The sequence below is a fragment of the Chinchilla lanigera genome, unplaced genomic scaffold, assembly GCF_000276665.1.
Source record: "Chinchilla lanigera isolate Chin_1 unplaced genomic scaffold, ChiLan1.0 scaffold00008, whole genome shotgun sequence".
Lineage (NCBI taxonomy): Eukaryota > Metazoa > Chordata > Mammalia > Rodentia > Chinchillidae > Chinchilla > Chinchilla lanigera.
The window spans coordinates 24,363,308-24,387,388 of record NW_004955409.1 but is presented as its reverse complement, the minus strand read 5'-3'; the positions used below and the strand labels follow the sequence as shown (position 1 = coordinate 24,387,388).

General features: G+C 37.4%; 1 protein-coding gene across 4 annotated transcripts in view; it reads right to left on the bottom strand.

Annotated features, from left to right (window-relative positions):
* Slc25a21 (solute carrier family 25 (mitochondrial oxoadipate carrier), member 21) overlaps positions 1-24,081 on the bottom strand; it is a 472,151-nt gene that overhangs the window by 34,556 nt on the left and 413,514 nt on the right. For 3 of the 4 annotated variants that reach the window (XM_005376906.2, XM_013510366.1, XM_005376907.2), the window contains 3 exons: positions 15,403-15,469; positions 8,685-8,744; positions 4,101-4,208 (listed from right to left, as the gene is read on the bottom strand). In XM_005376906.2, the coding sequence (XP_005376963.1) occupies positions 4,101-4,208; positions 8,685-8,744; positions 15,403-15,469 (235 nt within the window). The remainder of the gene's footprint in view (positions 1-4,100; positions 4,209-8,684; positions 8,745-15,402; positions 15,470-24,081) is intronic. The other variant, XM_013510365.1, reaches the window with a different exon arrangement.

The following is a 24,081-nucleotide window of genomic DNA, read 5'->3' as shown; positions in this document are numbered from 1 at the left end:
TTTGATTACTCTTTTCTTAGGCTGTCTTCCACTGCACAGCCCCTCTCAGCTACAGCATCCTCTTGAGAAATTTCATGCTTAAAAGACCACATTGACTCACTACTTCGAGGTAGAGACACAGGAAAATTCAAATTAACATACGTTGGACTCTGATGGCTCATATCCAAGACGTGAGCGTAAGGAGTGAACTTAGAGGTGCTGTGTAGCCTGTGCATCTCATGTGCCACCATGATCGGTAGCTGTACTTGACTGAAAAGGCTGAAGATAAGCTTAGTTCACGCCTTCCATGTGAAGTGGGTAAGAAGACTTGATCAAGACTTCATGTTATGTCTCCAAAAACCCCGCACTGCACAGAAATGATTGGCTGTAAGGAAGCTGGATAGATCACCACTGATTTACCAATGAGAAGGACCTGTGGATACCCTGTTCAAGACCACACTCTTAGGAAGTGGTAATGGTGGAAGGCATGATGGGAATGTGGGTGTGTGTCTCCCCAAACCTCGAACCTATATTGCTTGTGCTCCATCTGTCTTCCTGCCCTAGGAAACTCTGATTATATGTGTTCTTTAATAATATTTTTAGAAGGACTAAACTTTGTCAAAGATTAGAAAGAAGAAACAAAAATAGGGTTCCTAATAGTATAAGTGAAATAATGAAAACTGAACTAAGAAGGGTCAAGCCCTCAGATGGACCAGCAAGTCATCCTTATTCAATCAGCTGAGAAGGATTTCCCCAGAGATGGAGAACGACACTGGCAGAGGCATTAAAACCACTTCTATGGAGTATATATCTTATACTAGGTATTTTCTAAATTTTCTACAACGAGAAGGTAATACTTTTAATACTTTACGTAAATGTTCACAGACACTACATGAGTATGTTCTATGTTAAAACATACGACTATATAAAGCTCTTCTCTTACCTCTCCCTCCCCATTCCAACCTCCTCTATAGAGGTAACCTCAGTTAGAAGTTTCTTATGAATTCCTCAGGCCTTCACTATTTGATGTGGAAGTCACTACACATCTGTGGTTATTGAGCACTTGAAATAACCTAATTGAGATGTGATGTGCTGTAAGCATAAAATACATATGAAATTTTTAGCATGGAAAAAGTATAGGTTTTGTATTGATTACATGTGGAAATGAAAATCATGGAGACAGTTACAGATCCGTGGTTGTCAAGGATCCAGATGGCAGGAAAAGCATGAATATGCAGAGCACAGAGGCTTCTTTGGGCAGTGAAACCATTGTATGTGACAGGTTAGTGGTGAACGCATGTCATAAATTGCCTAAATCTATATAACATAAAGCATCAAGAAGGAAGCACAGTATAAATGTGGGCATCGGGCGGTAGTGACATGTCAATGTAGGTTCATCAACTGTATCAGATATACTGCAAATGCACATCTGGTGGGGAATGTTGATAATTGGGAAATTAATGTCCACGGGGGGAAAGGCTTTTAGAAGAAATTTCTGTATTTTTTCCAATTTTGCTGTGAATCTAAACTTGTTCTAAAAGATAAAGTCTCCAAGAGAAAACACTTTGGATATTTTTGGTTAACTAAAATCTTAATAAATTGATTTGACCTAGCCAGCTGGGCTGGGTGGCACATGTCTGCAATCTCAGTATTTGGGAGGCTGAAACAGGAGGATTGCTGCTACTTTGAGGCCAACCTGGGCTACATAGTGCATTCAAGGCCAGCTTCAACTACAGAACAATTTCTTGTCTCAAAAAAAACTACCCCAAATAAATAAATAAATAAATAAACCTAGCTACTAGAAAATGTGATTCACATTGTTTCTATTGAACCAGCACTGCTCTAGAATCTATTTTTTTGTGCATTTATACACTTACACATATATAGAAATACATTGTTTTCTAACATACACACGTTTATTTTATAGTTGAATAAAAATATTATGAAAAGGAAGTATAATCCTTAAATGCAATGGCCATTAAATTAATGACTTTATTCCTCTTTTTCTTCCTTCCGCCTCCATTTCTTTTTTTGTACTCACCAACTTACAAAGCCTTAGAGTGAAGGAAACAGTTACTCTTGGCCCTGTAAAGGTTGAAGCGAGTGTACCTAATATTTGAATTAAACCACACAGGTACAGATTAACAAAAGGGTAACCCCTTGTTGGATATAAACAAACACCAGTCAGTGGAGGAAGGCTTCAGCATTAATGAGACCTGGACAAAAGTCCTATGAAACAGCAGCAAAAATAGCCATTATCAGATGCAAATTTTTAATTCTCATCATGTTATCTCTTTCTCAGACTTCTTTTTGCAACAGGCTAGGTTGCGATTTGTTGAGGATATATTAAAATATTTAAAATCTAATAGATTTTATTCTAAGTATCTGACAATATCCAGTTCAGTTGATTCTGCAAAAAAAATAATCCCAAACAAGCTCCCTTTATTCCCCACTTGAAAATGGCTTGAAGTACACAGCTAGTTTACACAGACTGCACTTGTGTAAATGGACCAGAAGCACATACACATGCAGCACGTACTTGAGTTGGACCGGCATGCTATTTATAATATTCTAGCAGGGTGTGAGCACATGCAACATTAACAGTGCTTACTTGGCCTCAGTGTAGAAGCTCTTTGGGGGCAAAGGAGAGAAAAATAACATGAGGCATGCAAAACTCTTACAGTTTTCATTCCTGTGAGGTTTTGTGGTGCTCTGACCTTTTTTGTGTCCCTGCGGTGAAATGCTACCTAGATGAAAACCTGCAGCTGAAGACCTCCTTCCTTTGCCATTCATTGCTACTCCACGCCAACCTTCTCAGTGAGTAAAAGGAGGCACTGGATGCAGCAACATTTTCTCTTCATACTTCTCCCTATATGAAACCAAGTACTCCTTGGACAGACTCCATGGAAACTATTTTAAATGCTCCGTATTGATAGGACATTTGAAGCAGATTTTTTCTTTCCTCCCACCCCTCACCACATTTTCCATCATTCAAGAAAGAACAGAGAGAGCAGAACATCAACAAACATTAGAGGTACGTCAAGGTTTTTCAACCTCCTCTGAGATTGGAACAACATTTTGAAACTTAGAAAACAATTCCTTGAATTAGGATGGACTTTATCTGAAAAGATACCATCTGCTGTGGCAGCCTGCCCCAGCTTCCTCCCTTCCCCCATCCCAGATCTTGGCAGCTACAGGTAAGGAAGGCCCCTTCCTTCCCCATGCCCCTGCCCAAGAAGCTGTCAGGAAGCTCTCAAGCAATATCAGCAAGCAGGAAGTGGGGTGAAGGAAAGGGGGTCTCCACCCATTAGCAGCTGCTTAAATAGTTTGCAGGGGAACTTTTCTATGGAAAAATGCAGGTGAGCAATACTCCAAACCAATGTATACCACATGCTATCCAGTTGTGCAACTAAGTTAAAATGCTAAGAAAGGACTTGGAATGCCAACCTTTTTGTTTTGTCCCTACCTTGTGCTTGGCATCCAGAAGAATAAAATGAAAGCAGTTAGAGTTGGCAGTTTAAAGGGAATTATTAGGCAAGTAGAAGGAAGTGAAGGCAGCATAGACCAAGGGAAGCTGTCTGAACGGAACATCATGTACAAATGATTAAATGTCAAGACCCATCATAGTCCACATGGTGACATCTACAAGGATTAGTAACTTGCTCATTCAGATTTAACCAAGAGACAACTTTGGCAGATTGTCAGAATCTTTTGGGGAGGTGGTGGGTGGAGTAGGGCAAGCAGTGAGGTCATTTAAAAAACTGACTTCATTTTTCAAAAGCACAGTGATATTATCACCTCACTGAGTCTGCTGAAGTCTATTCTAGTGCAATGTGAGAGAGGTTTTGCCAAAAGCCATACAAACATTTCCAAATATGACATTATAGATTATATTGGAACTCTAAAATAAAAATGTATAAAGGTGTGTTTGTCCAAAAGATCTTAGTGCACTTTTGTTAACACTTTCCTTATAGAAGTTAGTGGACTTTTGTAAAGCTACTCTCCACAATAATTTACTATGGTTTTAATAACTGGGTAGGGGTTGTGTTCATCATTTTATTTGTATACTTAAGAATCATTTTTTACAGTCCCTTACCAATAGGAAAATGCTAAATGGTTACCTCTATGAATGCGTTCCGATTGGCTTGCAAACCAACTTTTACCACCTCAAAAGGGTTAACCACGATGGCTTCTGTTAGTCCAGATCCCAATCCAGCAATGGCAAATGTCTAGAACAATTAAATCAATCAATACTTTAAAACAAGTGACTGTGCATACTGGGTTAAGTATCCTATTCATTACACTGTGGAGCAGAAGGTTATGAGGAGAACAGAGAAACCTACATAAGTGCACCATATACCATTACTAAACAGCTTCAGCTCTTGATTAGATGCTGACAATTCACAAAGAAGAAATTACACAAGCCATAAACCACATCCTAAAAATTTCAAAATAAAATGTCAAAGCTCCATCAACAATTACTTTTCCTTTTAACAAAAGAAGAGGTTATTTTATTGATTTAAGGTGAATTCTGAAACATCTGCACATATGATCATTAAAAGTTTAAATTGTTAAATGAGTTTCATTTTATTTTATTTTTATTTTAAAGAGACAAAAAGACAAGGAAAAGCAAACAAACCAAAAGAGACAAAAAACCATAAAAATGATACAGAAGTTCAAAACAAAATGATAGCAAACGAACAATGACTCTTCTATTGCACATTGTTATCCTCAAAGTAGTTGCTCAGATTACTAGGTATAAGCATGCAAAATTGACAAAACAATATAAGCATTAACTGGTGTTTTCAGTGAACTAACAGAAATTAGTAGTACAGTTATCTTAGCTATCTTGTGTATATATACATATCTTTTTTCTCCCTTCTTTTCTCTTTTTCTCCACCCCAATTGCCCTTTCCTTTTGAGCAAGTTCTTTCCCTTTCACTATATCTGTTGTACCTTTTGGATCTTATTTACGCTTTCAGGTTCTTACACTAGGGAGACAATATGATGTTTGTACATGCGATTCATGTTGTACATGATTTATTTCACTTATGAGTGCATTCCTAGTTGTATTCCTTCACCTATAAAAACCTTCAGTTTATCTTTCTTTATAGCTGAGTAGTACTCCAGTGTATAAAAATACCACATCTTTTTTATCCATTCCTCGGTTGATGGACATTTGGGTTGTTTCCAAGATTTAGCTATGACAAATTGTGCTGCTATAAACATGAGTGCACGTATATCGCTGTGGTCTGATGCTTTCATTTCTTCTGGAAAAATACCCAGAAGGGGAATAACTGGGTCGAATGGGACCTCTAATCCTAGTTTTTTGAGGACTCTCCACACTGATTTCAACAGTGATTGTACCAGTCTACACTCCCACTGACAGTGGAGAAGTGTTCCTTTTCCCCACAGCCTCACCAGCATTTGTTACGTTGATTTCTTGATGATAGCCATTCTTTCTGGAAGTTTCATTTTAAATCACCCTTTAAATGCATTTATTGAACATATAAAGAAATTCAAGGAACAGAATCACAAATATATTTTCAAAAATTTGAATTTCAGATAATAAAAACAGTATAGCTGGACACATTCAAACATACCATCATATTCCTAGAGTCACTATTCTAGACTATTAGTAAACAAAAATTTATTGTACTCATTCTTTATTTCCTTAAAGGAACATTATTGTCCTGTTTCTAGACCTAAATGTTGAGGAACAAAAGGTGAGATAAGAAATGGTTAGATTGCTCTGAAGGGCTCAGTTAAAATCTAAAAGATTTATCAAAAGATGACTGTATGTCAGTTTCTTATTAGCTGTCAGTTAAGAATTTCAGCAGAAGGAAGTAATAATTTTGTGGAATTATCTTTTCAGTAAAATGTTTAAGAGGTTTCCAGAAAATCTGTACCCAAAATAACCATGACAGTTAAAACACACACACATGCACTCGTCTGTAAAACAGAATGAAGCAAAGTCTCCAGCTTCCAAAATGGATGCTGGAAAGAAGTAATTCTCTGCTGCTAATTATCTTGGAGAAGAGTTTCTACTTTCTACAACTAGGAGAAGAATAAAACCAATGAAGACAAAAGAACAGTTAACTCTTAGTAAGAGTCTCTACTATCTCAAAGTAGGAGAAGAGAGAGAAAAGGGGAAGGGGTACTCCGTAATCTTAAAGGATCACGTAGGGTGGAAAAAAAGAACATCCAGATCGGAGAGGTGTGAGTTTCAGTTCCAGTTGTGGGTCTTTCTGGCTTTCTCATCAGAGCTGCCATGGACAGTAGAGTGTGCACAGACAAACATGCTCAGTCAAGGGTGTGTGGACTGAAGCCTAGCCTGCACCCCACTTGCCAAACCAGAGCGCTGGAGAGCATTGGTCAGGAGAAAGGGGGGACTTCTCATAATTCCCTTGCTGGGCTGTGTATGAATCACTGAATGCTTGATAAGCCAGAGTTTTCTCATCTGTAAAATAGAAATAATATCTCATTTTTGTACCACTGATTTTTACAAGGGTCAAAATATATGAAAACTCTGTGAAAGTGGTTTTTAAACATCACTGTTCTTGTTGGACATAGAAAAAGAGGAAGAGTGGTATTGCACACAGATTCTCAGAGAGAACGAATAACTCATGATGTATGTTTTCCTTTTAATCCACTTCATTACAATTTTAAGCATAATTTGTAGCGGGTAATTAATCAGGTATATGATTCATTTATCTCAGACTTCCATCATGGAAGACAAAAGCAGAAAAAAATATCCAAGTCCTTAGCTCTTCTGACGGTGGAAGGTAAAATCCAGATGTTTGGGTTTTTATTACTTACTGTATGCAGTCTTCTAAGTAATTCACTTTTTTGTTCTTCTATAAAGCTCAGCTACATGTGCTGTCAGAATAGTGTTTAGCAGTCCCTTGTCAAAAGAATTGATCAGCTATCAGCAGATCATATTACTTAGGCTGTTGCAGACATGCTTTACTGTTGGGTTTCCAGTCTTCTAAGCTTTTCAAGTGAACACCAGGGCATATTTAATGGTTAAGCATAAAAAAATGAGTCCAAGAAAAGAGGAGAACTGTATACAGTGTGCACGCATTCGGTTATAGTAGCTAGAGTGGCCAAATGCTTTTCTGTTTCAACTCTCAAGAGTCGAGAGACCTGCAGCCTCTCTCTCACACGGTACCAATGCTCAACACAAGAGCAGCCATATGGCCCTCTGGAGACCATATTTTATTGTTTCTCACTAGGAAGTTTTTAATCTTCCTTTTTCTAAGATGTTTCTGAAGTTAAGGATAATATTAAAGGAAGACACCATGGAATTAAAAACAAAACCTCAACATAATTGTGAGATTCACGGTAGAATCGCTCTTTTCTAAGAGAGTATGCCTCATAGACATCTTGTTTCTGCAGGAGCCTGGCCAGGAGATCTCTTTATCACAGCAGAAAGTGATAGCAGTGGGTTTCTCAATGGGAGCTTTTCTAGAAAAGGAGTGTGCATGATTTTAAAAATAACATTTTGGAGACCATCTACTTGGCAGAGTAAATATTCCGAAAGGAATGTTTGCAGGTAAAGTACTGATGGACTGGTTCAACCTGCAAGTTTTTGACTTTATGATGCTGCTGAATTGACACGCATTTCATACTTTGTATTTTGAAATTTTGTCTTTTCCAGGTTAGCAACATGTGACACCATCCTCTCTCTCACGATGAATAGTGGCAGTGAGCCATAGCTCCCAGTCACTATGCCACTAGGAGGGTGAACAGACACTCTCGTGTTGCTAATGTATGGTGGTTGGTAGGTCCGGTGTGTTAACTGCATGTTTGACTTACTGTATTTTCACTATGATAGGTTTATCAGATGGAACTCCACTATAAGTAGAGGGACATTAATGAGTTGAAGTTCAGAACCTTCCCTCATTATGAGTTTTGAGGTACATTTCAAGGGGGAAATGAAGATTTTCCCAAAGATAGGAGGGTAACTTGCAAATTAAAGCAAGAATGCACTTTGTCTTCTTTTATTTTACAGATTTGCAAGAAGAAATTTATACATTTTCTCTCTCTTTGAGGCTCTCGATGCACGTACCTTTGGCCAAATAATTTGAGTCACTTTATAAAAGGCAGCAAAGTCACCGAAGAGAGGAGAGGCACAGTGAAGGGTCCAAATCACCAGGCGAATTTTGTGCAATATTTGAGGTATGCCATTGTAAGAACACTATTCTCCCCGGCTGAGTTGTTTACAATCATTCCTATAAAAGGCCCTTCAGTCCGTGCCTGACCACAGAGTGATTTTATCCCAAGTGACTTGAAATCTTTATTTACTATAGCTTGAGCAACAGCTGGAAAAGTGACCTGTTAGGAAATAATCTCAAGCATACTGACTTTTGCATAAATAGATATATGCAGTGTGTATGTAAACATATGCATGTTTTGGTTTTAATAAAATCTTTGATAAATGTACTCTTTATTTTATATTCTTGACCATATCTCATATAGGGCTTTCCAGACATATTGTTATTATCATAAATTCATCACTGGGAGCTATAAAATAGCCAAATTGTGAGTTATTAGGAAGATGGCTTTCAACAAGTAGCTGAACATTGAATAACTCAAATTCATATTTTAGTAGCTGAGCTTGGGGAATCAAAAGGGTTTTTGTTTCTAGATTTTGCTTTATGAAATAGCACACACACTTAAGTATAATAAATACTCTCACTTACCAATCCTGGTGACAGTGACACATATCCTAGCAATTTCTTGTACTGTTCAAAGGTGAAAAACTGTGAAACAAAACCAAACCCAGAGATTTATAACAATTTCCTGCAACGAACTCTCTAATTGACTAAGATTTCTTTAGTAAACCATGTATTAACCAGCATTTAAAAAAATGACAAACTATCTAACATTGTTATAAACCCTGCCTTGGGTAGTTGCTTTTGGATCTTATTTTAACATTCACATTTTTCAAATTCAGTTATAATAACCTACAGAAGAGCTGATGGAATCCTTTATAGCAGTAAATGAACCATACAACTTCCATTTACCATGACCATTTTCAGTTTCCCCAGACATCAATAGACTTCTTTTTTATGGCAGTGATTCAAAATTATAGGCACAGAGACCTGAAATCTTTGGTCTTCTATGTTTTCTCTATGAGCTGCTTTCCCAGAAAATGCCCAATTTTCTAACACACTTCTAAAACACATCCGTTTCTCAGCTTTAACTTGCATTTATATTGCTGTGTCTCCTAACTGTTCCATGGAATTTAAACATTAAATGGTTTGAAAATACCACAATAAACCAGGAAAGACCCAGAGGTTATCTAGTCCACCTCTTGCCTTAGAGCAAGATTGTCCTTGACTAGAATCAAGAGAGAGAGAGCTGGGGCTGGGGATTTAGCTCAGCGGCAAAAGCGCCTGCCTGGCAAACGCGAGGTCGTGAGTTCAGTTCCCGGTACCGGAGAAAAACCAAAAAAAAAAAAAAAAAGTTAAAAAAAAAGAGAGAGAGAGCTGCTTACTCCTTCCTTTAAAATCTGATGATGACCTTGATGACAAAGATACTGTTAATTCCATCAGAGGATGTTTTCATCATTCATGTATGTTTGCAATACATAGTAATTACATTCAGCTTGGGGAATAGGTACATATACACATGCATGGTGATCATTTTTACCTCCGTTCCCACTCTCCTCTCCTCTCCTCTTCACCAGATCCCCTTCTCATCTCCACAAAGTCCACCTCCCTGTTTCCTCACCATTTCTCTTTTATTTTGCTCCTTAACGTTTTTATATTTTGGGTATCTCATATAGATGAAGCCATGCAATATTTATCATTTCTAATTGATCTCACTTAGCATTATTGTCTTAAAATCCATCCCTTTTCCTACAAATGACTCCCATTTATACATTATAGCTGAGTAGTACTCCATTATATACCACATTTATATGTGATCTATCAACTCTCATCTATCTATCTATCATCTATCTATCTCATTTTCCTCATCCACTCATATGTTGATGGGCATATAGGCCACTCCCATAATTTAGCTATTGTGAATTGTGCTGCTAAATATGAATATATAATATATGAGAATATATATATATATATGTATATATATATATAATCACTGGAGGATGAGGACTTCAACTCTTTTTGGGAAGATACCCAGAAAAGGAATAGCTGGATCAGTTGGAATTTCTATTTTTAGATTTTTGAGGGATCTCCACACTGATTTCCACAGTAGTTGCACTAGTTTACATTCTCACCAACAATATAGAAAGGTTTCTTTTCTCTTCTTGGTCTCGCCAACAATTGTTGTTCTTTGAGTACTCAGTGATAGTCATTCTTATACTGAGGTAAGAAGGAATCTCAGTGTTGTTTCAAATTGTATTTTTCTAATGGCCAAAGATGCTAAAAATATTTTTTCATGTACTTACTAGGCATTTGTATTTCTTCTTTTGAGAAGTGTCTGTTCATTTAAATTGCCCGTTTTTAATGGATCTTTTACTTGGGGGGGTCTAAGTTTCTGCATTCTTTATAGTCTATATATCAGTCTTCTATTCATTGAGTGTCTGATCATTTTTTCCCATCCTCTAGGTTGTCTCTTCACATTGTTGGTTGTTTACTGTGCAGAAGCTTTTTAATTTGATATACTCCCACTCACTGATTTTTGTTATGATTCTGTGCAATCAGGGTTCTCTTAAGAAAGTTCTTGTCTGTATCAATGTCTTTAAGAGCTTCACACATTTTATAGAAGACTATACTTCATATTATTTTCTCTGCAAATCTCCATGGAGGCAAACCTAATAAATTGCTTTATATAATAGATCCCCCCCTTTCTATATTCCAGATTTTGGGAAACAGCTCTGCTTGAAAATGATTTTTGCTCCTGATTAATGGTTGGGTATATCACTGATAAGGCACAGGCTTAGGGCATGCCAAGTATTATTGTCAAGACCAAAGGAATGGCTTGGAAAAGCAAAAGTCTGCTACTCTATTACTTTATTTTTTTTAAATTTTTTTTTTATTTTTTGGTTTTTCTCCGGTACCAGGAACCAAACTCACAACCTTGTGCTTGCCAGGCAGGCACTTTGCTGCTGAGCTAAATCCCCAGCCCCTACTCTATTACTTTAAACCCCAGTAATATATGGCAAGAAAGAACAGTACAAGTTTGGAGGCCGAAACATACTCTGATATTAAAAAGAGGTAGTTCCTTATAGACATGGTCGTAAGGAGTGTTTGGACAGCACAAGAGACATTATACCACCAGATGGATTTTGGATTTTTGAAGAATCAAAAATTCCCTTTAACACTGTCATCTTTTTGATCAGCTATGCATGTAGACTTTTCTAGGTCAGGGACCCACTCCTTCACTTGTATAATAAACATTTATTAGATTGCTTTCATCTAGGCACTGGAATGCAACAAACAAAGCCGAAACCCCCGCCTTACTGGATTCACACTCTAGCGAATGGTGTAAGTTTTGATGAGATATGTACTAGAAGCTGTAAATAAAATTTTACAGTTTTTTTTGCTGTTTTCTTAAAACAATTTTTGTTGTTGTTGTTTTGGCACTACACATGAGACCCAGGGCTTTTGCACTGAGCTATATCTCCAGTCCTTATTTTATACTTTGGGATAGGGTCTCCCTAAGTTGTTAAATTGCCTAGGGTGGTCTTTAACTTGTGAGCCCCCTAGGTTAGCCTCCTAGAGTGCTGGGCTTGCGAGCATACACCACCATACCTAGCTACCATCAGCAGTCTTTATGGAAGCTTTAGGTGAATGGCTAGGGTGAAATGATTCAGGATCCTGCGAATAGAAAAGCCCTACAGGTCACCATGATAAATTGTTAATGTGTTAAGTTCAAAAGTGATGAACAGTATATTATGACATATTCAGTTAAACAATACTTAGACTGAAATGTATTTTATTACTACTTTTGCACACAAATCTAGTTGAATATCAAATAAAACAATATCTCAAAAATAGAAAAGTTGAAATCTTCTAAAGTGGATTTTCAACAATAGTGAAATAAGACAAATGTCTTCACTGTATTTGAAATCAATAGTTATTAAAAACGTTCATTCAGCCCATTTTGTATTGCATGTCTATCATGTTTAAAATTATATTCTTAAAGACTAGTGACTGGTATTTTAATCCCTCCCCATACAGTGCTATTCTTTTATGGCTTTCATAGTATTTCTTAATAATTTCTCAGCCACAGCATTAGTTAACGCAGAGATTGGTAAAAGTAATCTGTCATATAAGATATGAGGTTCCACTCAAAGGATGGAATTCAGAACATCAACATAAAAGCTACTTCCAAAATCCTGCAATTTTGAATACAACCATATTCAATCAATGTTTTAGGATCATCGAGCATAAAATCTGGAGCATACATTAATTACACTATATCTTACCTATATGGGTATCTCGAAAATGGTTATCTTGCTGGATTGAATGGAGAAGTGTGGGAGTGCAAGGGACATGGCTACACTTTGCTTGGCTGAGGCAGTTCTCTGCTTTTCCTTTAATCTATGCCCCGTGGCCAATCTGATGATCAGCACCATGTCCCAGATACTCTGTTCTGGGATGCAGTTTGGCTGTTTAACAAGTAGAGCTTAAATAGTGGCTCAGTCCAGGGCTAATTCTTCCCCACTCTGGAGGGAAGACTTTCTGAGCATGTCTCAAAATGCCCATTGAGTGTTGAGGTTTTCCAGGGTGGCCGTTGGGTACAGGCACTATTTTGAGCCCTGTGACTGCTAGGCATTGTCCATCTCCTCTTCTTGGGCAGTCCACTCCCAGGCCTTGTTCGCTCTCACTGGTCAGTGGCCCACAAAGTACTTGAGGGGTCTCTGTGCAGATCTCAGATGTCCTCTACATGCAGCTTGCTCTGCTCTGCTACTCTGTCCTGCTCTCCCCGGCCTCCTCATTCCTTCATTACCCAGGGAGTCCATGGGACCCTGCCTTTACTTCCCTTCCTTGCCAGACCTAGAAACATTCTCAAGGGAGTCTGCTAGGGCCTTTACATGGCTAATCTCATTTGTTTCTCCTCTCTCAGAAATTATTGTCTTTCACTGCCTAATGTCTTATTTTCTTTCTGTTTCTTCTCTACATGTGTTTCATTTATTTGGTTGAAAATGTACTATGTGTAGACACCATAGTAAGTGTAGGTATACAGTAGTGAGCAAATAGCCTTCGAGGTTTATAATCTGTCATGAGTTTGGTTAGCATAAGGCAGCCTTCGATAATTGGAACGTGACAAAATGGTATTTCTAGACACAGGAGGCTCAAAACTAGTCCTCCAAACCTGGTTCCTCATGGAACCTGGTGTTTTCTGTCTGTCAAGAGCAGTTGGCCTCGTTCTTAGGTTTTTATTTCACTAATTGCAATGCTAATTCTGCCTTGATGTATGAAAGAAGTTTCATCACTTCCTTATCATCAATGAACCACATTATTATAACAATTAATCTGATCTCAAAGAATAAAGTACAAAGTTAAAACTGTCTGTTTTGCATTAGGGTAACAGTTATAACTGAAGGTCCGCACCAACAAATACACAACACACACCCCTCCACACACTCATGCACACATAACCACACAGTCTCAGAATTTTTTTTTCTGAAGTAAACTTGGATGACAATGAAGCAGTTTATGATGTATGAAATCATTAGAATCAGGTAATTGCTTTCCTCACAATTCTAAGATAAATATCTATAAAGTTAATGTTTTCATACATTGTGTTGAAAAACTAGTGCTATCCATCTGGCAAAGATACACTTAACTCCAAGTTGTACTTAAAAAAGGCAACACACTTACCATATGTCTCCATAATTTTAAGGTAAAATCTACTTGAAACAAGATGTCTGGGACTCACACACCATATCCAGTTGCCCAAAAGTTCATCTGTTAACCATTGTTCTGGCACAGAGCACTGCTTTTTTTTTTTTTTGTACAGACTAACTTAGTTTTGTAAAGTTCAACTTTTTTCTCTGCAAAAGATTCTTCAATTTTGATAAACCTTAGTCCTCTTATAGTTTAAAATGTCTCCAATATGTAGTATTAAGAAAACATATTCCAGGAAACACTAATTATAATTTACTTTATTTATACATGTAAAACACTGCACAAATGAATATATTATTCCACGGAGACAAAGTGACTTTCCTTTTGAGCAAGAGCTCTGTTCTATCTGTTTACTCGGGCAATCTTTTATCAAGTGAAGCCATTTCATAATTCAATTCAGCCCTTTTGTGTACTGTGGTGAACTTTTTCCAGATTTTCTACAGTGATTCAGATCCTTATAATGAAATTTGTACTCAAGTAATAATATAAAAATCATAAAAACTTTTGCAACAAAGAGAGAGAGAAAGATCTATAGAGAAAGTATGTTTTAAAGGTTTGTTTTCTGAACTGCAGATCTGAATTATATTCTATTAAATTACTTTTTTATGTAATGTAAAAAGTCAGTGTTTGTATATACAGTCGGTTATTTCACTATAATTTTCAGCCCAGTCCCTCCTGCCCTGGACTTATTCAGTAAAAGTATTTAAGCTGTTCCTTCTTGCCTTTCAGGAATATTGGGAATATAAATTCAGTAATATATATGAAAAAGGCTTTATGTCATTATAACATGACAGAAAGTTGGAAAGGAAGTCATCGAGTCTGTTATTTTTATGTAAAGTCAAAGCCATATTTGGTGCTGTCAGTGTTGGGGGGCAGGGGAGCAATGCCAGTCAGACCCACTGTAATCAGGATTTTTGTTTGAGAATGTACGAAAAGTGTGCAGATGTAGTTCTTTCATCTGTGGAAGTTCTGCCCCATTTCCCTAGTCCTTTACAGATACTGAACCGGCAAGAAATACATAAACTTCCACACTCATGTGGTTAAAGAAATAGAAATCAGGACAGTGGAGACAATAATCCTGTAAGCACCGGAACAGAGAATTTTAACAGGGGAGACCAGGGGAAAATAAAGTTCACAGGCCAAGCAAATATGCTATACAGTAATCATATACAAAGAAATACAGTGTATTTCATAAAATGGAAATTACTTAGGCAGGAAGGTTTTTCTACCTCTCCCCTTCAACAATTATTGCTCCAAAGGAAAATTTCTGAATTGCTTTGAGAAAAGGTCCAAGCTATTTTGTGGCTTCTGTGGTTTGATTACATGAATTTCATTCACCACTGTGCTTTTGTATAATTTCCTCATTAAAAGGGAGTACTTTTACCTGAAAAACAATCTACAAGCCAGTATACATATTTGAGGGATTGGCCAAATCTTGATTACAATAAAAATTGTGCTGTAATTTCTGCATTACAAATTCTAGTGTTTTATGTTTAGGTCACCTTAGTGTCCCCTTGTTTACTGGGGGGTATTTTAATGCTGAAGCTATCACTGCACCTTATTTTCCCTTGGCGAGAAGGCACACAGTCCTTACCTTTACTGCTCTTTTGGGGGTTTCTGCTAAGATGGGTGGCAGAATTCCCTTGTAGAAGCCAAACAACCTGTTGGAGAAATGAAAACTTTTGTATAAGTAAGGCAATCGGAGAACAGGTAATTCTGCCTTTGTATATGGAGAGAACAACTAAGCCTGAAGTTTTCCCGATTATCCAATGTACTGCAAGGATCATGAAGTTTTTCTTTTATCCTAAAGTAAAGATATGTCCTCTTTATTTATTAACATGATATTCAGAAGAGGCATAATTGGTACTGAGACTGGGATCTCTTTAGTAACTTGCTAAATGTGAACATAGTATAGATGAAGTTAAACATTCTTGCTCTAATGAATCTTGAATTTATTTCCTACATTGCATGATACAGTTTCAAATTGTCTACAGATTTGAATTTCTTTCCTGTTGGTAACCAAATGGGGTTAGAATTATATCTGAACTCACTAGACTGAACTTTTTTGAGGCTAACAAGGTGATGAAATCTAATGTGGTAACTCTTGCTTTCCTGATACACAGCTTCTTTCAGTGAAGGTAGCAAAGGACTTTTCTTATAGCTTCTAAATTGTTAGCTCTTGAAAGGTAGGGTGCTCCCTGGGGCTCTTATCCTAGAGCCCTTTATATATGTATACTATGATATAAAATCATTAAATACATTAGGTATTTTATAATGAGAAAGGAAAGAATCAAATGATCCCTTAGTATGGATTTAGTCTTCCCAATATTTTTGACTTATTGGATCATGTCAGTATTTCAATAGGAAGTAAAGCACACATGGGATTTGAAGAGTTATAGGAATTCATGAATTGCTCCAACCCCACTGTCACTCCAATTTTAACTACTGATGCTTGACATTCTCACATGAACACTTATTTCCTCCAGACACTTGTAAATTTTGAATCCTTTTTATTATTTAAAATTCATTATAAATTAACTATTTAACTTTTAGCGTGAGAGAGACTAAGCATAAGTTTGGCCTTTCAAAAAAGGTCAATGTGATTTTCTTGAATAGAAGGTCGATATCTCTATTAAAAGAGGTTATTAATGATGCTCTTTCTGTGCTCCTGTTTTCCTATCTGGGAGATTCTGCCCAGTTATTTGTGGGAGGGGATGAAGAGGAACATTGAGTAAAGTTTATTAAACATAGTGCTCAGATTAACAGAGGGACTTGAAATCCTGTAAGACAGAGAAGAGGTACAGGAAGAACAGTGGCTTAACCTGGAGAACGACCGTCGGAAGAAATGAGGTGGACATGAACTGGAAAGGCAAGCATGAAAGAATAATATTAGAACTTTCTGTTTCTAGGTGGTAGAACTTGGACCAATAGGTGGAAGCTACAAGAAAGGACAGATTTTTTTTCAGCCAATTGGAGCTTAATAGAAGTAGCACTTCACTAGAACTGTCTAAAGATAGAATGGTCTCTTCTTAAAAGAGGTGAGTTCTGGTTTGGTAAGTAATCAACAGCTTGGATGACCTGATAGCAGAGATTGGGTATATGAACACAGCAAAGATGGACTGGATGGCCCTGAAGGTCAATCTATTTCACCCTCAAACTGTCTTCTAAGCAAAAGAACGATAAGACATATGTATACAGCACCTTTCTGCAGGGAAAAACTCTGTCTTAATTCAGTTCTGTTTTTTTGGGTTTTTTTTTTTTTGCCTCAAGTATTGTACTGCTTCTCTGGAAGAGAACTAACGTCTTGTAAGTAAAACAGAAGGACTTCATTTTAAACGTGATGGGAGAAAATATTAAAAAGAGGTGTAAGGCAGGAGAGAAGAGAGAGGCGGCTGGGAGAAGCATAAGGATTTAATCTGTGAAGAAGTGGGAGGTCCAGAGCCCTCTGCTTCATATTGGTGATGCTTCGCTGCTGTGCCCTCTTTCCCGTCCCTCTGCTTGCTCCTTTCACGTCCAACACCAAGCCCTTCCCTCCATTCTGGATTTCCTAAGTGTAAATGAACACTCTGAGCTGGAAATTCTCAGGGGTCACAGGCAGACTTTAATGGCAAAAGGACAGTGAGAACCATCTATTTCCTTGCATTGTCTTCCCAATGCACCCATGCAATAAGCATCTAGGGAAAAGTCAAGCCAGGACCGCTTCTGCAGAGGATGCCACACCCGGTCTTTCTCAACCACTGGAACCAACATATTAGCACAATATGATACAGATTGTAGGCTGGGGTTGACTGGGCACCTTATTCAAATGGATCCAGGGGGCATTCTACATCTTTGTGCGAGCTCATCTACTCCAAACTAGGCCTATCAGGGTCTTTCTCCACGAGTTTGGAATTGGAAATGGAAGGGTCAGTCTTGTTCTTCATAGTCACCTAAGCTATCATAGTAGAATATCAATGATGGCTGTGCTTTCCCTCATTTGCAGAAAGTTAATCTGCAGTGTCCAAGAGAAGGAAGTCACTATTTAGGGAGACAAAGAAGCAAGAAAAAGAAGAGAGATTTGGTGCTGTGTGACTCTGCTGTCAGGAATCCTTTGAGGTTCATTACCTCGGGACTCTTCAAATATTGGTATTTACTGCTGCTGAGATATCTGGAAATATTTCAAAAAAATTCTAGTTTATTTAAATGAGGGTTGGACTGACTACCTGCAACACAGGGTCCTAGATTCAGAAATTAGACTTCATGGTCTCAAAGTGCTTCTTGTAGGATTCCTCTACCATGTCCTCTCATAGGAGAGTTTTCCACAATTAATTAAGAGTTACACACAAAATATGGCCAGGAGAATGTAAGCAGGGCTCAAGCTGGCAAGCTATTTCTCTAAGACGAGATACTTACTGAAAGTTTCCTTATTGCAAAACATGATATACAGATTTTTTAAAAGGAAATGTAAATATTTTATGAAGGAGATAGGTTTTTTTTTGTTAAAGAATGGATGCCTATATTCACATGCAATGCTCATTCTGACTTCATGTAATTTTAGCTTGTATAGAGAGCATATAGCTTTCCAGGACAATAATCAAGGAAGTGACACCTAATTAACCTGCTTCCTCCTGGTTCTTGAGAGGTGGATTGCTTGCTGCCTTTGGTTGCCTAACTAGATGTATGGATAGTGGAATTCTGAGTGTTTATAGACAGTTAAGTCGTCACTGTGCTTTTAAGTTTTGACCTGCATTGAGCCAAGAGGAAAAATCTTTGGAGGCACGGGACTTTTCATGAAACTGTAGTATGAATTATATGACACACCTTATATTTTGTTCTCCAGACTAGTTATTTCTGAAAGGTGTGAGTTTGATTTGAAACTATCTTGCATATGAAAGCATTAATGTAGATATTTATGGATTTTCATTAACATTATAATAGGTAAAAATAGTCAAAAGGTGTTGGATGATTTCTGTGTATTAGCTGCTGTAAGTATGAATATATACATAGTATATACACATATTAATTAATATTATTCAAATTTTACAGCAAGTCTTCGAAGTGGGTACAAGGTGTGATAAGAATACAGTAAATGTTTAAATAAAAATGCATTACAGTGAAAGTCACATTGCTATTCATCTGCCTCAAAATACTCTCCCTTACTTGGAACACCTTTATTACTTCATTCTTGCCACTTTCTGAAGCAGTTCTTGAAGTCCTGTACAGTGAATATCTTCTGTGGCATTGTTGTGGCTGCTTTAATGTTCTGAAATGACTCAAAATTTTTAACTTTTGCAGTCATTTTGATTTTGGGGAGTATCCAGGACTCACATGGCACTAGATTCAGAGAACAAAGTGGATAAAGACATGCTATAATCTTTATTAGACTGTCTTCCTGTTGTATGACACTTGGAAGTACTATTCACCAAGTTTTTTGATCACACTTCATAAGGACACTCATGAAAGAGGACTTCTAGAACTGGTTTAGAAAGTGGAAAGAGCAATGGGATAAAAGTGTTCAAAGCAAGGGGGAGGCGAACTGATGGTAATGTGTCATTTACTACAAATAAAATGTTTAATTTAAATATTCATTGCATATTTTGATATATAATATATATTTAAATTACATTGTATATCATTGTATATTTTGATATACAATCAACTTTGTATGATTATTTCCTCATTTTGCAGATGAAGCCTATTGTCAGATTATTGCCAAATGGGTTCCAATGACTGAGTTAAGTTCTTTAGCCATCTCATAGTCTATGTCCTTGACCACTCAGTGATTATATAACAGAAATTTTTCTTGAAATAAAGCTCCCCCCCACCCTTGTAATGTTTGGGATCAAACCCATGACCAAACAAATAGTAGGCAAGCATTTTACCACTGAGAAACACACGCACCCTGAAATAAAATAAAAACTTCGGGACAGTTATTACTAATCACAAAGTGATTATGCAATAATATGCAACAATATTTTGTCATTTCTTATTTCAGGAAGAAGCAGAAAACACATTTGAAAACCAGGTCTCTACTTACATTTCAATTCAGTTCTGCTGTAAAATAATATAAAATGTAAAATATTAACTACATAATTGACAGCAGTGAACTGAGATGAATAAGGCTGTTTTTGTGAAAACATTTGGATTGGTGACTGTGTGTTTTCCAGTTGTATAGGAATGGGGAAAAGAAGACTCTAGGATAAACTTTTCACCCCAAGATAAATTTTTGTCTGTAAAAAGCATACCAGGATAATTCTGTCACTGTGGACAAAGATAATTAATACTTACTTGGGTAATACAATAAAGCACAGAAACATTAACATTAAAATTAAAACCATTATTACCTAAAATGTCAGTGAGGTGCACTGTCGGTTACTGACCCAATATATCCATCACCCATGTCCCATTTGTTCTCGCAGTTCAGATATTCACCATCTCACTGCCTGAGCAGAGAACTTTTCTCACCTGTGGGAGAAGCTAGTCATGGTAATCCTAGTCTTTGCTTGTGAATGGGTTAAGCATGGGCATTTAATGCAAAATTAGCACACTGGACCAAGGAAAATGTATACTGGAAGTTATGGAACTTCGCTATAAAGAAAAGGAAAGTCCCTTTTCTTTGCTGGATGTTGTCCTGGCTCCATGAGATGCCTGTGCACCAGCAGGAAGGGAACTATCATTGCCCACGAGCTAGGGAGAGTGGAACAGAAAGATGCAAAGGACCCGAATCTCAACGACATGGTGTGGCTGCTGAATCAACCCCGCCTGACATACTACCTCCAGATTTCTGGCTAAGCAACGTGAAAAGTAAATCTTTACCACTTGGGTTGCTTTAATTTTGTCTCTTGTTAACTTGCAGCTAAAAACATTTTAACCCGAATAGTCATGAGCACCTCATTTCTGAAAAAGTCTCAAATTGTAATTCTGAAACCATAATCCTATAATTGTAACTGTTAGGCAAAGCAGTTAGAAGGAGACTGGGAGAAACATTAAAAAAAAATGGTTTTCGGTTGTTTCTCTCAGGGAGCCAAGCATACATTAAAGCCCTACACGCTGGTATGACAACGTGTGAGGGCCCCAAACCACAGATGGAACGTGGGGCAAACTTGAAGATGGGGTATCAAAGTCATTAGATCACCATGATCCTAACGAGAGCTGTTGCTCACCAACCTAGTCAACACAGGGTACAGTCCTATGGTATTGGAACACATTTGTTTTTAATTGTATAATCAAAACAGGCCTTGTAGTACTTATGTCCGTCTATAAAATGAAGATCAAAAACTAAATTGCACGTGTTCTTCCCAAAGACACAGCTTGCACATAGCTTATTTCAAATACAGGATTGTGCCAAGCCTCACAAAATAATTTCATCCCTCATTGCTCCCCACCTTCATTTTCAAAGTGTGAAACTGTTTAACATATGGGTGGCTACAAAGGTCATGGAGCAACCAAGGAAAAGATGCAGATTGTAAGGAAGCAAGCAAGCAAACACGGACTCTTCTGAGTTCCAGTCAGTGCCAAGTCTTGGTGGCTCATGTCTAGCAAGTCAGATCCTCGAAGATGCCTTCCTGATTAGCAGTTGTAGACTACTCTGCCTTAAGGTCTATACTATAGTCACCAAGAGACCGGACAGCCAGACAGACTGTTAATTTATCATACATTTCACAACACTTTTTGTCCATTTTGACAGCTGAAAAAATGCTACTTAAATAGCTACTGAAATTTAAAGATTTTGTGGTAAACAGTGAATAGACAGGAGAGGGTTTAACATTATCAAAATCTGACTCAGGTAAAGAAACTAAAAAGGAGTGGAAAAATCAAATGTCCTTCTGTCCCTCCTTTTTTGGGTCCTCCCTTCTTGGTTTTGCTGTTGTTTTTCTAAGTTAATGTATAGAAAATGTTTGTTTAGAAGTCATTTGTATCATAGAGTTGGGCCACTGTACAAGCAGGCTGGAAATTTTCCTAAATCTCTAGGCTAAATCTGCTAGGAGCCACAGGGTGGGATATATTCTTCTGTGTACTATAGTTACCAATGAGAAAATAAAACATCACTAGAGCTGAGCTTCGGAGAGAATCAAACTCTGTTGTCTTATCAAAAAGATTATCACAAAATTCAGCTGATAAATTAATGGCAAAAATGGGTTCTATACAAAAAACTAGTGAATAAAACACATTCCCTCCTAAGAGAAGCAAAGGTCAGTGTACAAATCTGCAGTCTGTGGAAACAGTCTATAGCTAGTGGCCAGAGTGGAAGCGTTTTGGGACTTAACTGGCTGAGATTCATTAGTCAGTTGAGCAACCATCTCAATGGGTGATTGAGGATAAAGATGTACATTATCTGAGGCTGAAACTGTCCATTACAGAAGTGATTTCCAAACTGAAAAGCCGCTTTCCAAGCCATCTACAACACACATGCAGCATGAGAAGGATGCTTTCACCTGGATCCTACTTCATTGCCAAAAACCTGGCATTCAGTAAGCGTCCAGAACAGCAATAATACACACCGTTGAAGCATGAAATAGGAGCGACAGGGAAAGTGACACCAGATCCCCAGTAAGGGAAATTGGAGAGCATTAACACGTCTGTATACCTAACAGAGCACAATTACTACATTTTATTTTGTTTCAACAGTCAGGACCTAAATGAACATCACCATTCAGCCCTGTTCTGGGCAACAATCCAAACTTATCTTTGGTACAGTTGATTTTGAAGCCGTACAGTCAATCATAGCTTCACAATTTGTTCTTCTTTCAGGCTCCAGGCGTCCTTCTGATTTCCATTTCTTGTTTGGAAGCCTTGAGTCATCTCTCCTGGCAACACGACCAATTCAAATCAGTCATTTTCTCCAAATTATATTGAAATAGGGATCTTGCTATTTGCTGTTTGCTATTTGCATCCTCTTTCTTTCATTCACATTTTCCCTTCAAGGGTCTGCTAGTGCAAAGCTGACTGAAGGCGTATAATATCTTCTTTCTTCTGCTGCTGTCAAATCCAAGTTTCTTACCCACATGCTGCGGCTCTGTAATTAAAACAATGAGGGCCACAGCCCTGTGTCATGAGTGCATTGCTCCTGTTACTGGGTGGATCATGTAACCTAGGGCAGAATTCTGGCCTGAGAGCACACCTTTAGGACATTACACTGACATCATTTGCACTCCACAAGCCTCAGCAATTCACAGAATCCAAGTGAAAGAGTGGGGTTTCATGACTGTTCTTTGAATTATGTAGAATCTGCAATCTAAAGTTCACAAAATTACAGGCATCCTGGGACCATTTCCATTTAGTCAAAAAACCAGGGCAAAATTATGTATCTATTAAGAGAGGAAAAACTACTCAAAACAGTAAGAGACAGATTCTTCTTTTAAAAGCAGTGGATGATCTTCAAGGAAGACACATATAACAAAAGTTTCCACTACATTCTAACATAAAACTAACAAAAGTTTTCCCTGCTCAACTCATATATCAGGTCTTCAGGCACAAACAATATAGTTTTTATTATTCATTACTGAGAATTAACTGCATTAAGTTTCTGCATAAGATCCTTGGGTATATTGGTTATTCCAAACCATACCACTTTCATTAATATGCCATACGGAGGAATTCCTCAACATTTTCCCAAACACACATTTTAAATTGATTCTTTAGTATGATTTCACCACAATTAAACTTTGTTGATATGTTTTAAAATAAACTACAACTTTTGTCTTCTAAGTCATACAAAAAGATGACTTTTGCTGTCAGTATCATTTAGGGGGTGATCTATGGCTCTATTTCCTGGAAAGTTGGCAGGGAGCTTGACTCACTAAACATGTTGTTCAGTTCAGCCCAAGGAACGCATTAGCGTGATATAAGAACCAGAACCCTGATGGCAAATGCTAAAGAAAGAAAAAAGCAAAAATAGTATTTGAGAAGCAACCAAAGTGGTAAGGAATACTGTTAACATTAATTGCTCATTAATCTATAAGTGACTTACTTATAATTGATTACTTGGTAAGTAGTAATTTTCAGTGACAGTGGATTACTTTGCTCACAAAGATGAATACATTTCCATTGGGAAGTAAGAATCATGTAAGGGCAGTCTTTCCAGTACTGGATGACATGTATGAGAAAAATGTCCTGTAATACACTCAAAAAAAAAAAAATCACATACAAATAGAAATAACTCTCTTTTTGGGCCGGGACTGAAATCCAGGGAAGACGACCTGATCATAGTTTAAAAGTCCTCTACTAGCCAACTTCCAGTCAGCTTTTGGCTAAACAAGTCCCACAGAAAAAATTCTTTTTGCATAATTCCCAT